The 14,961-nt window shown below is 53.8% G+C and overlaps 4 protein-coding genes across 4 annotated transcripts; 2 read left to right on the top strand and 2 right to left on the bottom strand.

Annotated features, from left to right (window-relative positions):
- Positions 1–901: 901 nt before the first annotated feature.
- Positions 902–4,874, bottom strand: BKA58DRAFT_23291 (uncharacterized protein). The gene is made up of 2 exons (XM_046166516.1): positions 4,240–4,874; positions 902–4,189 (listed from the first exon to the last, which is right to left on the bottom strand). The coding sequence occupies exons 1-2, from the start codon at positions 4,460–4,462 to the stop codon at positions 1,068–1,070; spliced, it is 3,345 nt and encodes a 1,114-aa protein (XP_046031583.1). The 5' UTR covers positions 4,463–4,874; the 3' UTR covers positions 902–1,067.
- A 927-nt stretch (positions 4,875–5,801) lies between these two features.
- BKA58DRAFT_23269 (uncharacterized protein) lies at positions 5,802–11,995 on the top strand. Its single transcript, XM_046166509.1, has 5 exons — positions 5,802–6,524; positions 6,574–9,038; positions 9,268–9,903; positions 9,957–11,717; positions 11,767–11,995. The coding sequence occupies exons 1-5, from the start codon at positions 5,921–5,923 to the stop codon at positions 11,821–11,823; spliced, it is 5,523 nt and encodes a 1,840-aa protein (XP_046031582.1). The 5' UTR covers positions 5,802–5,920; the 3' UTR covers positions 11,824–11,995.
- A 498-nt stretch (positions 11,996–12,493) lies between these two features.
- BKA58DRAFT_303510 (synaptobrevin-domain-containing protein) lies at positions 12,494–13,734 on the bottom strand (the record flags this gene model as incomplete). Its single annotated transcript, XM_046166976.1, has 3 exons — positions 12,494–12,519; positions 12,740–13,416; positions 13,475–13,734. 3 exons carry the CDS (start codon positions 13,732–13,734, stop codon positions 12,494–12,496), a joined length of 963 nt encoding a protein of 320 aa, XP_046031581.1.
- A 165-nt stretch (positions 13,735–13,899) lies between these two features.
- BKA58DRAFT_23272 (Rpp14/Pop5 family-domain-containing protein) lies at positions 13,900–14,956 on the top strand. The gene is made up of 2 exons (XM_046166510.1): positions 13,900–14,265; positions 14,317–14,956. Exons 1-2 carry the CDS (start codon positions 14,055–14,057, stop codon positions 14,658–14,660), a joined length of 555 nt encoding a protein of 184 aa, XP_046031580.1. The 5' UTR covers positions 13,900–14,054; the 3' UTR covers positions 14,661–14,956.
- Positions 14,957–14,961: the final 5 nt, after the last annotated feature.

Genomic DNA, 14,961 nt, shown 5'->3' with positions numbered 1-14,961 from the left:
TGGAACAGAAGGCAGATGGGCAGCATTCTGCAGCCACCTGCACGTCCCTGTCTTGGCTCGAGGCTCCGACATCTCGAGGCAGCCTAGCTTTCACTCCGACATCCGCATCTGCATTAGCGCCGCATCGCCTCCGGGGCGTCATCACCACTCAGATCCCGCTTCATGAATTGTGTAACAAAGATCTCCGGCGTCAAAGCGCAGATTTCCTTCCGACGTCTCGAATCGATCTAGCGATGGACTGAGCGGTATCCTGCTTGTCGTTCCGACACTCGAAATAGGTATAGCTAGTACAAAGCCTTTCGAGACAAATCGACATTGATATGCCACCTGGGTAGTCATCGATGTGCTGGATAGTCACCTGAATGGCTTCATAACAACATGCGCAAAGGCTATATATATCAGTAAACCTCAGAGTTTGGACAAACAGATATCTTGCTTCCCATAACCGCGATCAATACGATCACAAATAGTCATACTCCATCCACAACTCCCCCAAGCCTACAGGACCATGTCTTCGAAGCCCTGGACACGAAGCGAGATCCTCGAGCTACTCACCCTCATCGCGATGATCATCATCTCCACCATCGCGGCTGCCTGGCACATCCTGATGAACCATAAGGTGAGCGTCCCTGCGAAGTGGCGTGAAGAAGTTACGCTGACATCGCACTCCGCCTTTTGGATCCAGCGACACAATGAGAAGGCAGGAGGAAGAAACTCATCAGGGCCGTTCTTGTAATCTTGGAGTGCACTGAGAAAACAAGCAACATAAGATGTGACGGAAGCAATCGCAGAACATACAAGCCATAGTGTTACAAAATACCACTGTATTTGAAATAGAAATTACGATCAGACTCTGACGAAGAACAACGAGAACTAATGATACAAAAGCAAGACACGAACAATGCTCGCTGAACCAGATAAAAACGCCGCTGATCAGACATGAAAATACCCATGGGGTATCTTGTCGAAACAGTTATGCCAGACCCAAAGTACCAAACGCAAGCCATGCGAGATAATAATCAAAACACCGAGAGATGCAGTGCGCCACATGCGGTATCATTACTTCTTTATAGACTGGAACCCATTCTTGGCTCCTCATCACTTCGTCGGATACTCTTCTTCTTCGCTTTGCCCTTCTTCTTGGCTGCCAGCTCATTCGGTGGCGATTGCGTACCGCGGCTGCCGATCTGACTTTCGCCTTGCTTGAGTCCCTTGACTTCCTGAAGCATGTCGCGGAAGCCTTCCTCGAGTGTAGTCATTCGCGCAAGCATGATTCTGCTCATGCGGTTGGACTCCGAGTCGTTGTCACTGCCCTTCTGCATCTCGTGTGCTTTCATCCTAGCAGCCATCTCGAACTGTGTGGTGAAGGATGCAGGTAGTCCGTTGAGGTTGCCAAAGTTGGGGTTGAGGTTGTTGTCTCCAAGGTCTGACGCGAGATCCAAGGCAATGGCGTTGAAAGAGGGCTCGCGTGCTCCATGGCTTCGAGACAGCAGGTTGGATGATATGCCGCGTGGTGGCATGATCGCACGAGGACGAGAAGCTGGCGCAGGAGGTGGGACACTAGTACGTTTTGGAGTTTTGGCACCTGTTCCACTCGAACCATCGATCCGTCCGGGAGTGGCTGTACCAGTGGCTGTTCCACTACGAACGCCTGTCCTTGGTCGCTTTTCTGGGGACGGAGCACGGGAAACGTTCATAGACTCCTTGACAGGGCTGAAAAGAATCGTGCTTGTGGATGCGTTACGGGCGTGTCCTGGTTTTGATCGCCTCTTGCTAGGTGACAAGGGCATTTTGGCCTTGAAACTGGAATCAGAAGGCGACGCCACGATAGCTGGTGTACGGCTTTGCGGTTTAGGTAAGATGGCCATTGGCGTACGGAAGGACTCATCTTCAGAAGACTGGTATCCTGTCTGAGGTCGTTTGCTGTCTTTCTGGCTTTGTTCAACTCGCGGAGTGATTTCCTGGTCAGAACTCGCGTCGTCGTCTTCGTCGTCCCCATCAGCATCTGTCTGCTGCGGCACCTCATCCATGACCATAGGCAGAGTCAAGTCCGGTTCTTCTTCCTCTGCTATAGCAGGGGCCAGTGGGGTCCCAGCATCATCAGGGTCAGAAACCACCGTCCTGGTAGCGAGTGGGTGCCTGCGCCTTGGCTGGCCGACGGTCTTCGTTCGCCGAAGATGTGGCCGGTTGGGCCCTTCAAGGCGGTCCAACACTGATCGTGAGTCGTCTTGAGGTGGTTCGTTTTCATCATCGTCACCCATTTTCCTCATCCAATCCGATACGACATTGCCTGAGTTCCTCCTAGGTGTCGGGTAGCGAGGGGTAGGTTGGAAGCTAGCGTCGCGGAAGGGTCGCCGGAACACCTCCTCGAGTGCCTGATCTTTCTGGAAGGTAGTGACAGACGGCTCACGCAAGCGAGGGCTGAACAATTCAGTAGGACCTCGAATGCTGAATGCAGGCACAGGCGCTTTAGACTCAGCCCGGCCTCGTTGTTCAACCAGATCAGTTGGGCCGTATGATAGATGTGACAGAAGAACGCGCTCATAAAAGAAGATTACGAACAAAATAGGAAGATGTGTCAGCTTGATGACAAGCCGATTCATGCGTAGGAACTTCTTGAAAGACATGGTGTACTTGAGTGGAATCAATAGCCACCCGATGATGTTGGTAGGTGGGATGTAGGAGAAGAGTGCATCCGACTTGACCATGGAGATGGTGTTGACTGCAAACAGGAACTGATGCTCTTCGTCGGCATTCTTGACGACTGCCATGAAAGAGTTTGTCAAGACCGTGATTAGGATGGTGACGATAAGAAAGTGACAGATGAAGAGGAACAGAGCAAGCATGGTCTTGCCGAGAAAGTTGACCTCACCCCAGAGATCCCAAGCGGCGGGTGTGAAACCCATGACCAGCTGGAAAATGGCGTATGCGGCGTCTGACGCACCAAGATCTCTCTTGAAGGCCAGACTGAAAGCGACGAAAAAGCCACTGCAGCTTATCACAATGAGAACGAGAATCGCAACCAAGTCCATGGCCATCATCTTGAAGGCGATGAGCAGTTGCGAAAAGTATCGGTAATGATCCAGTGCCGAGAAGAGTCGAGGAAAGAGCAGGACAGCGGTGGATCCAAGAACGTCATATGCCATGGCAGCAACACTATGGCGACTGACATCGGGCATGAGAATTCCGTAAAGGCGTAAGACGTAGTAGGCCATGAACATAAGGAGGATACCTAGATCAAAGGCGTTCCACACGCTCATAATGTATAGACCGAAGCCTTGCTCGGAGAAACCGACCACTTCGTCAAGCATGTATCCGGCACTCCAAAACCAGAACAGAACCTCGAGCGCTGTGATATCCTCTGACTTCTCCGCCAGCACCGCTAAGAAAAGGCCGAGCATAATGGCGAAGGAAAGAGTCGAGAACAGGTTGCGGTAGCGAGGAACACGTAGACGGGAGAGCTTGAAGAGGGACGCATCGTGGGGATCGTAGAGGGTCACTGTTCGCCGGAGGAGTGCTGCGGGGGGAGGAAGTGGAGGCGCGGGCTTGTTGGGCGACATACGACGGGAAGGGCCTGTTCGTGGGGAGGTGTCATCGCGGGCGTTGTATCCGCGCACTTGAGGAGAGTCTGGCTTCCGGTGTAGGTTGTCGGCTGCGGAGTGGAAGACGATGGTGCCCGCCCAGATGGCCTCCAGCTGGCGTACTACCAGAGGATGGGCGAGGAACTTCTTGGCCTGGGCGCGAATGGCGATCTCGAGAGTGGAGATGCGCGCAGATCGGTAGGCCTGTCGCGACCAGTTTGCGCCGCCGGGGGTGTTATTACCGCGTCCCTGCACCATCATGCCCTGGAGCGGGTCGAAGTCGTAGGAAAGGGCATCGATGAGCTCGCGCGTGGAGAACTCCTTGAGCAGGCGCATGGCCAGCAGCTCGCATATGAGTGCCCGTGTCTTACTGACGCCCACATTGCCTGGGTTCTCCTCTCCTTCCTTCTTGAACTGCAGGCAGTTGGCAAGCAAGCAGTACAGGAGACCGCGCGAGAACTGGTCGGAGCGAATCTGCTGCTGGATGGGCTTGACGAGGAACTGTGACACCTGCGGGGAGCGAAGCTGGTCCCATGATAGCGTGGTTTCGCATCGCTGGACGAGGATTATGCGGATCGCATGCGTGGTGTTGTAGATGGGTATGCGATCTAAGGGTCGTGTCAGTGCGATGCAGAAGAAAGCATATTTCTGCGCCTACCCAAAACTTCTGAAGAAAAGACGGGCAGCAGGGGTCCGTCCCGCTGGCGGTCTTCGTCTTCGTCGTCATCCTCGCCTGCATACTGCGCTATGGCATCCTGCTCGTCCTCGTCGTCTTCCGAGTCCTGCCCATTCTGGCGGCGGCGGTAGCGGTTGATGGCCGCAAGCAGAGGCGTCGTCTCAGAGGGCCGGCGTGACTTTTGGCTGAAGAATGAGGCGAACATGTCACTACCTCGAGCCTCTAAAGGAAACGGGATTCCTCGTCAGCGTCGGCGTAGGTAGGGGAGAGGGACGGGGTGCGAGTTGGGTGGGGAGTGCTAGGTTTCATCACGGGCGGGAAATGAAGCACAAGCAAGAGGATCGTGAAAAGGGCTCTTGCCTACTTTCGTGCCACGCCGACCTCACCGCCTGCGAACTCTAGCCCGTCATGCGCCCTCTTCGCCGTTGAGAGAAGATGCAGAAGGGAAAGGCTCGATCCTTATCGCGCGTCGTCCCTCTCCCAGACGCGTCTGCAGCCAATAGACGCGCCCGTCGACCACATGCCGACAGGGCCTGCAACGCGGGGCGCCGCCAAAAGCATGTCTAGAATGCCATGTGAGACTCGCCCGGGGGAAGGAGCGCCATTTTCAAAGTCGTCATCGCGACGATTGCCCTGAAGTGGGTATGCTAGCACTCTGGGGTGCAGACTGCCTACATATAATACCTCAGATCCTCCTCCACATGCCTGATGCAGGTAGTCTGCCCTCGTCCTTTGTCACCACACCAGAGACGAGCTGATCAAGTCTCCCACCATCACGCCATCGTCTCATCTGATGCAGAGGCATCGCTCAAAGCCCCCACGATGCGGTCAAGAATCCCGCGATCTAAAGGCATCTAGACAATCTCGATCGATAAATACCCTGACAGCTACCCTGCCGCTCGCGTCTAGGGCGAGGCTTGTGGCCCTGCATGTCTTTTCGATGATTGCTAGATCGTATTTGTCATGTAGCCGCTGTCGGACTCGAAAACACCAACACCCAGAGTCTGCGATCGCAGCGCATCTTCACGCATGCCTTTGCGCGCACAGGCACGACAGACGGTGATGGCATCGTGCATGAGCGAGCCGTTGGATCCTGCGCAGATCATTTACCGCTCCACCTCGTTAAACGTGTTCCCGCTACGCACGATTGGCAGCTTTGGCGATGCATGCACTTTGTCTGCACACCGCCATGCGCGTCCTTGCCCACGAAATCTTTGTTGAAGGTTTGTATGCGCGCTGATCTCGATGCAAATGCATGTGACATTCGCCCGTTCGAGCCTTGGAGTTTGGTCACTCCGTTGTAAGGTCACCCATGGCACAAGCGGAGATTTGCTACGACTTCGACTGCCGCGCTTCAAGCACCACGATGAGAAAACCAACCGCCGATAGAGATCAACGTAAAATATTTTCTTCACTACCAGAGTTTTGGTCAAAATGCCCGGCGAGCCACAGAAAGGCCGACCAACTCGTCATTCGCTAAGGTGGGGCAGACCAATCAACCCCGCCATGCAGCGGCAGCTAGGCTACTCACGTTTTTTCGTTGCTGTGAGGTTCCGAAACTTTTTTTTTCTGAGGCTTCACTTCTTCTCTTCTCTACAATTGCCTGGCAGTCTCGCTTCTCAAGGGTCCCATAGCCCTAGAGCTGTCACTTATACCCTCCATTATGGCTCCCCAGCCCGACCAAAGCCACAACTTGGCTCTCGAGCTTCAAGATGGCTACGTCTGCTTCGGAAACAGCTTCGGTGCGGACAAGAGCATTTCTGGAGAGCTTGTCTTCCAGACGGGCATGGTGGGCTACCCCGAGTCCATCACCGACCCCTCCTACCGCGGCCAGATCCTGGTCATCACATTTCCTCTAGTAGGCAACTATGGTGTGCCCTCGCGGGAAGAGATGGACAGCCTTCTCGAGGGCATCCCAGCCCACTTTGAATCCAACGAGATCCACATTGCGGGTTTGGTAGTCGCTACATACGCCGGCGAGGAATACTCGCATCACTTGGCCACCTCTTCGCTGGGCGCATGGCTCAAGGAGCAGGGCGTGCCCGCCATTACCGGCGTCGACACACGAGCGCTGACCAAGCGCATCCGAGAGGAGGGAAGCATGTTGGGACGCCTCATGCAGAGGACCGGACCATCCCCCTCCTCCACCACCCTCACCAACGGTGCGGTGAACACCCAAACTCTCGCTGACGATGAGGTGGACTGGAGGAGCAGCTTCGAGCAAATCGAATGGCTCGACCCCAACAAGAAGAACTTGGTCGCTGAAGGTATACAATATACGAGTTTGTATAGAGATCTGCCCTAACACATGCATAGTCTCCATCAAGGAACCCAAGCTCTACAAGCCCGACCCCGCCACTGCCCTCAAGCATCCCTCCGGTCGCCCTGTACGTGTCGTCACCGTTGACGTCGGTCTCAAATACAACCAGCTCAGGTGCTTGGTGAGGAGAGGAGTCGAAGTTCTGCAAGTTCCATGGGACTACGACTTCCCTCAGCTTGCTGGCAAGGACTACGATGGTCTTTTCATCTCCAACGGTCCCGGTGACCCAGCCATGATGGAGTCTACCGTCAAGCACATCAAGGCTGCCATGGACGAAGCGCGCACACCCATCTTCGGTATCTGTCTTGGTCACCAATTGCTCGCACGAGCTGCTGGTGCCGACACAGTCAAGATGAAGTTCGGTAACCGCGGTGCCAACATCCCTTGCACCAGCTTGCTTACCGGCAAGTGCCACATCACATCGCAAAACCACGGTTACGCCGTAGACTCCAAGACACTGCCCAACGGCTGGGAGGAACTCTTCGTCAACGCCAACGACGGCAGCAACGAGGGTATCCGACACGTGCGCAGGCCCTACTTCAGTGTGCAATTCCACCCCGAGCACACCCCCGGGCCCCGTGACACCGAGTACCTCTTCGATGTCTTCATCAGCACTATCCAGAAGGCCATGACATCATCTGAAGTCTTGTCCCAGCCTGTTGAATTCCCTGGTGGCACCTTTGAAGAGAACAGGAAGCTCACTCCCAGGGTCGACGTCAAGAAGGTGCTCGTTCTCGGCAGTGGAGGTTTGAGCATTGGACAGGCTGGAGAGTTCGATTACTCTGGCAGTCAGGCGATCAAGGCTTTGAAGGAAGAGGGAATTTACACCATTCTGATCAACCCCAACATCGCTACCATCCAAACTTCCAAGGGCCTTGCCGACAAGGTTTACTTCCTGCCTGTCAACGCAGACTTCGTCCGCAAGATCATCCAGAAGGAGCGACCTGACGGTATCTACGTAACCTTTGGTGGCCAGACCGCCCTCCAGGTTGGTATCCAACTCAAAGATGAATTCGAGGGCCTTGGCGTCAAGGTTCTTGGTACTCCCATTGATACCATCATCACTACAGAGGATCGAGAGCTCTTTGCCCGGAGCATGGAGTCGATTGGCGAGAAGTGTGCCAAGTCTGCGTCTGCCAACAACGTAGAAGAGGCTATGCGCGTTGTCAAGGACATTGGCTTCCCTGTCATTGTCCGAGCTGCCTACGCTCTTGGTGGGCTCGGAAGTGGTTTCGCAAACAATGAACCGGAGCTGCTCGACCTCTGCAACAAGGCTTTCGCTGCCAGCCCCCAGATCCTCATTGAGCGCAGTATGAAGGGCTGGAAGGAGATCGAATACGAAGTCGTCCGAGACTGCAGAGATAACTGTATCACAGTCTGTAACATGGAGAACTTCGATCCCCTTGGGATCCACACGGGAGACTCCATCGTCGTTGCGCCTTCGCAAACTCTCTCCGACACCGACTACAACATGCTCCGAACGACCGCTGTGAACGTCATCCGCCATCTCGGTGTTGTTGGTGAATGCAACATTCAGTATGCACTGAACCCCTTCTCGAAGGAGTATTGCATCATCGAGGTGAACGCTCGTCTGTCGCGTTCTTCCGCTCTTGCTTCCAAGGCGACCGGATACCCTCTTGCTTTCGTCGCCGCCAAGCTCGGTTTGAACATCCCTCTCAACGAGATCTCCAACTCAGTCACACGGTCCACCTGTGCCTGCTTCGAGCCATCGCTCGACTACGTCGTTGTGAAGATTCCTCGTTGGGACTTGAAGAAGTTCACTCGCGTGTCCACCCTCCTCGGCTCATCTATGAAGAGTGTTGGTGAGGTCATGAGCATTGGTCGGACATTTGAAGAAGCCATTCAGAAAGCCATTCGCGAGATCGACCCCAGCAATCTCGGTTTCAACGAGACCCCAGCTCTGATGGAGATCGACCAGGAACTACAGACACCTTCAGACCAGCGTCTGTTCGCTATCGCCAACGCCATGAAGGCCGGCTACAGCGTTGACAAAATCTGGGAAATGACCCAGATTGACAAGTGGTTCCTCAGCCGCCTCAAGTCTCTTAGTGACTTTGAGAAGTCGATGGCGAGCTACAACACCGTCAGCATCACCATGCCTTTGCTGAAGAAGGCCAAGCAGTTGGGTTTCTCCGATCGCCAACTTGCCAAGTTCTGGGCCTCCAACGAGCTTGCCGTGCGTCGCGTGCGCGTTGATGCTGGTATCTTCCCCGTCGTCAAGCAGATCGATACAGTCGCTGCCGAGTTCCCCGCTGTGACCAACTATCTCTACCTGACGTACAACGCCAAGGAACACGATATCAGCTTTAACGACAAGGGTATCATGGTGCTCGGTTCTGGTGTGTACCGTATCGGATCCTCGGTCGAGTTCGACTGGTGCTCCGTTCGCGCTATCCGCACTCTCAGAGAGCAAGGCTTCAAGACCGTCATGTTGAACTATGTAAGTACTATCCCAGACGAACGATGTGGTAGCCTGGTGCCTTCGCTACATTTTTGCGGTTCGATCAGAAACCACTTAGATCTGCGAATACCTCCAGGCTATCACAAGGCACTTCCTACTCCCCTCTTCCTGTCATTGAATACCTCCTGGCTACCGCAACAAATCGCCTCTGTTTCTCAAAACTTTACCGTACATTGCCAGGCTAGGTTCAAGAACTAACACGCTACAGAACCCGGAGACCGTAAGCACAGACTACGACGAAGCAGACCGCCTCTACTTCGAAAACATTTCGTTGGAAACTGTACTTGACATCTATACCATGGAAAACTCCAGCGGCGTTATTGTCTCTATGGGAGGTCAAACATCCAACAACATCGCTCTTCCGCTGCACCGCATGAACGTCAAGATCCTTGGTACCTCTCCAGAGATGATTGACAACGCTGAGAACCGATACAAGTTCTCTCGTATGTTGGATCGCATCAACGTCGACCAGCCCGCCTGGAAGGAGCTTACCAGTATTGACGAGGCGATGGAGTTCTGCGACCGGGTATCTTACCCTGTCTTGGTTCGCCCCTCATACGTCCTCTCCGGAGCTGCCATGAACACTGTCTACTCGAAGCACGACCTGGCCAACTATCTCAATCAAGCCGCCGATGTATCCAAGGAGCACCCAGTCGTCATCACTAAGTACATCGAGAATGCAAAGGAGATCGAGATGGATGCCGTCGCTCGCAACGGGACCATGATTGGTCACTTCATCTCTGAGCACGTCGAGAATGCTGGTGTCCACTCCGGTGATGCTACGCTGATCCTGCCACCGCAAGACTTGGACCCTGAGACCATACGTCAAATTGAAGATGCTACTGTAGGTTTTCTGTTCTCAACTTGTATACGAGACGTCTATTAACAAACTTCCAGCGCAAGATAGGATCCGCCCTAAATATCACGGGACCCTACAATATCCAGTTCATTGCCAAGGACAACGAGATCAAGGTCATTGAGTGCAATGTCCGTGCGTCCCGATCTTTCCCATTTGTGTCCAAGGTCATGGGCGTCGACCTGATCGAGATGGCTACCAAGGCCATGTCAGGTTTGCCTGTCACAGAGTACCCTCCTACCAACATCCCCGCGGAGTATGTTGGTGTCAAGGTTCCTCAGTTCTCCTTCTCTCGTCTCTCTGGTGCCGATCCCGTCCTGGGTGTGGAGATGGCTTCTACTGGTGAAGTTGCTTGCTTCGGTCGCACCAAGTACGAGGCCTACATTAAGGGTCTCATCGCTACCGGCTTCAGGCTACCCAAGAAGAACATCCTACTTTCCATTGGTTCATTCAAGGACAAGCTGGAGATGTTGCCTTCCATTGAGCGTCTGCACAAGATGGGCTACAACCTCTTTGCCACCGCCGGAACTGCAGACTACATCCAAGAGCACGGTATCCCAGTCAAGTTCTTGGAAGTGTTGTCCAGTGGTGAACACGACGAGCAGAAGCAAGAGTACTCGCTCACTCAGCACTTGTCTAACAATCTCATCGATTTGTACATCAATCTGCCATCAAGCAACCGCTTCCGCCGGCCTGCCAACTACATGAGTAGAGGATACCAGACCCGTCGTATGGCTGTTGACTACCAGACTCCTCTGGTTACGAACGTCAAGAACGCCAAGTTGTTGATTGAGGCTATTGCTCGTCACTATGATATGGAAATCAGTAAGGTGGACTTCCAGGAGTTCGCAGCGGCTCCTGGAGCGCATGATGTCTCGTCTGGTTCCCTGTCCAAACTCAATGGTTCGCTGTCCCTCCAGCAGCTTCTTGCAAGATCGCCGTTCAAGAGGGAGCACATCACCTCAGTCAAGCAATTTTCGCGTGCAGATCTTCATCTGCTGTTCACCATCGCCCAGGAGATGCGTCTTGGTACTCAGCGTCAGGGCTGTCTCGATATCCTCAAGGGTCGCGTCCTTTGCACACTGTTCTGCGAGCCATCGACTAGAACCTCCGCTTCTTTCGATGCGGCCATGAAGCGTCTCGGTGGTGAGGTGGTCGTCATCAATGAATTGGTGTCGTCTACACAGAAGGGCGAGTCCATCGCTGACACCATTCGCACTCTGGGCTGCTACGGTGACGCCATTGTTCTGCGTCACCCATCTGAGGAGTCGATCAACATCGCTACCAAGTTCTCAGATGTGCCAATCATCAACGCTGGTAACGGCAGCCGCGAGCACCCGACTCAGGCTCTTCTCGACATCTTCACTATCCGAGAAGAACTTGGTACGGTGAACGGCCTCAACATCACCTTCGTCGGTGATCTCAAGTACGGCCGCACAGTTCATTCTCTTTGTGAACTCCTTTCCCACTACGATGTTACCATCAACCTCGTTTCGCCCGCGTCTCTACCCATGCCTTCTGGCGTCACCGATGCTCTTAAGGCCCGTGGTCAGCTGAACAAGGTCACCACTGAGCTGACCGACGACATCGTCGCTTCATCGGACGTCATGTACTGCACTCGTGTGCAGAAGGAGCGCTTCCCGGATGTCGCCACCTACGAGGCCGTGAAGGATGCGTTTGTCATTGACAACAAGCTGCTGAAGGGAGCCAAGGCGAACATGATTGTCATGCACCCGCTGCCCAGGAACAACGAGATTAATGAGGAAGTTGACTTTGACCCGAGAGCGGCCTACTTCAGACAGGTAAGCCTCACTGCGCTCCAGTGGAACACTCCAGCTAATATTCTTGTAGATGAGATATGGCCTGTACACGCGTATGGCACTTCTCGCCATGGTCATGGCTCCTTAGCCAGACCATGTAGCGCACGATTTCATGGCAGGCGTTTGACGGTTTTCACGGAAACGAACAAAGCAACAAAAAGTTCTGCTTCATCCTACTTTCCTTTCGGGTTTATACCATCTTATAGACGAGCATCATCAACATATATTGTAGATAGATACTCAAGCATTTACACGGGAGTTCTGGTCGTAGGTCAAGGGCACATGTATGATGTAAAATTTTCAACATCAGGATGGGGGGGAGCTATTTCACTTTTTCTGCAGCATTTCTCGGTGTTATTCTTCTGTTATGGGTTAAGAGGGGGAACTTTATTTCATTTTTATTTCGATCTTTTCTGGCGTTGGGTGGGTCCCTCATCGAGGTTGGGAACTGGGATCGGTATCACGGTGCATCATCGGAAAGCCAACTAGGGGCATTATGGAAGGGGATCTGCATGGTACGGAGTCGGTGGAATTTGGGTACAACATGGAATGGGAACGGAAATATGGGTAGTAATTACTACTGGTAATTGGGAAGACGCCAAACGCCTCGCCCTTGGTGTATACAATAAACAAATCTCCCAGCGAAGTCGTCAGGCTTTGCGTAATCGCATCAAAACTTCTGAACACGTCGTATGCTCTTCGTGATGGCCCTGTCGCATATCTTAAACCCGTCGTCTCGTGCGTTTGCTGGCGTGACTCTAATGACCGAGGCAACGTCCCCAACCTGCTGTTCGTTAGCCTTTGCTTCAGGAAATCGCGCGTTACAAAGGTGCTCGCTTTCAGGGTGTCACCATCTACGCAAGGCAGGTGGATACACACTGATAACGAGCACCTTTGTGAGATGTCCACCAGGGGCACCGGGGGTGGCAGGAATGCGTGCGAGCTCACAGTCGCGTGAAGCAACGAAAGCGCGCACGGATTCCTGTCATCCACAGTAAACTTACCAGGAAGACCACAGCCGAAGCCAACAAAGAGATAGATCAAAAAGATGACGACAAGCGTCAGCAGCACCATCAACTTGACGTTCTTCCACCACATGCGCCTCTTGAGCGTCCTTGACCGGACCCTAAAGTCGCGCGCGTTCTCGCCCAATCTGCCCGTCTTGTCAACCAGCACACTCATGTGCTCGCCCCTCTCCAGCACACGTTCAATGTTTTCCGTCATGATTTCTCTAACGCCCTCGATCTCGCGCTGAGCAGTTCTGAGCGCATCCTGCTGGCCGGCCTGCGTACCACCCTGCTCCACCATCATCCTCTTCAACGCGCCATTGAAGCTTGCACATCCATACGGCGGCAAGTCGTGGAAATTCGTGCTTCCAGGCTCAAACTCGGCAAAGAACTTCTTTTCGAGGTTTGTCAGGAAGCCAAAAGGTATGCGCTGGCCGAGGTCGCGCTCAGCAATGACGAGGAAGGTAAGGCCGCCGGCTGTCGATTGGTTGTTGGGGAAGTCAGAGGGCGATTTGACGAGGCAGTGGATGAAGAACTTGGATTGATCGATAGTCTTATGGGCGGATTTGTCGTGGGCGATGCGTGGGAGGACGAGCGAGACGAGCGAGGAGGCGTTTGAGGAGGCCGAGGCGGTGTGTTCGGTGAGGACGGTGGTGTTGTGGGCTATGCATGCGCTGTGAAGTTGTCAGTCACGTTACTCGGAATGTACATTGCGTAGCAGGTATGCCGTACTAGAGCAGCGGCGTAGAAGAAGACGAAGACGCCATGTTGACGGCTGGTGGTGGAAGACCAGGGCTTCTGCGCTTAGCTGGGGGTACTCGTGCTCGTTTGCGCGACTTGGGGTTAGAAGGGGCTTTCGAAAGGGCGATGAGTCCTCGAGAGACTAGGTCGTTGTGATGGAGTGGGTCTTGAGTGGTGATAGTAGCCGTTGGCTGTGATGGCGCAGCTGCGGAAGGAGAGCCACTAAAGCTGGGGATGCTGCCTCTAGCCATGTGCGTCATAGCCAAGCCGGTTCACGCCTGATGCGCTAATGCGCGGATCGCGCTTGCGGTGGATGGATGGATGGATGGGGCCTGTCTTGTGATTTTGGCCGTTTTGGCGTCTGCTTGCGCGTGCGAGAGAATTGCCGCGAGTACCAGTTGCGAGGACTGCTCTCCTTGCAATTGTGGTGGTTGCGATCGCGTCACGTCAAGGATCTGCCTGTCACTTTTTATTTGGGTGATTCCGTTTGCACTGCACCTCGACACCCCACACTGTTCAGTGCGCGCATACTCTACGGTTACACAGAGGGACCGACACAGTTCGAGTGAATATGGTTCGCGTCAAGAATCGCTACCTGGTAGTCAACTTCCTATACCCAGAGCCTCCCGCCAAGAGCAAGACGCAACTCCCAGATGTCATCCAGATCCACTCGCCAACGCCTGATGCTCTGAAGCAGGGCGTAATCGTACGCATGATACGAGATGGCGTCGAAGACCTTTTCGGCGACTACGGATCGGGTATGGTGTCTTCAGGATTGAAAGGTACGTGATATACCGGAGCCCTCACAATCGCCTTACTAACGAATAGCATAGTAAACTACTACTCCCCCTCGACCAGCACGGCCATAATACGATGTCCACGAGACCACTACGAAATGGTCTGGGCAGCCCTCACACACATCACCCACCTTCCCAAACCCCTCGATACACCTGTCGTAATAAGAGTTGTAAGAGTTAGCGGCACAATCAAGAAGGCGGAAGAGGAGGTTATCCGGCAGTCACAGCATATCATCAAGAGAGCAAGAGCTTGGGATGGTACCGGAGAGCTGCCGATGCTACAAAGTGTAGAGAAGGCGGCGGATAAAGAGAGACAGCGCGAGAGCGAAGTGCTTGCTAGAATAGATAACGGAAATGAGAGCGAGGACGTGAGTGAGTAGGCGCATGTCGCATCTTCGTCGTGCTTCTCCCATTTGATATGCCGAGCCTACTAGATAGCGGGCAGCATCATTGCACGTCCTTGAATGCTCGGCGACGCACCTTGTCTACGCCTCCGTACCAGACATAACCATCTATGTCCCTCTTTACGAAAGCGTGCTGGGCTAGGGAGGGAAGATACGACATCGCGCCCCATACCTGGTAATACACACGGCTTCCAACAGCTGCAGTGCGAGCGATACGTATACTCGATATCGTTGGCCACATCCCTCTGGTAGAAGGCGTCTTGGCTCAGCCCACGTA

The sequence above is a fragment of the Alternaria rosae genome (assembly GCF_020736505.1).
Source record: "Alternaria rosae strain MPI-PUGE-AT-0040 chromosome Unknown BKA58scaffold_1, whole genome shotgun sequence".
Taxonomy (NCBI): Eukaryota; Fungi; Ascomycota; class Dothideomycetes; order Pleosporales; family Pleosporaceae; genus Alternaria; species Alternaria rosae.
The sequence above is the reverse complement of the archived record's forward strand: the minus strand, read 5'-3'. Positions and strand labels throughout refer to the sequence as shown.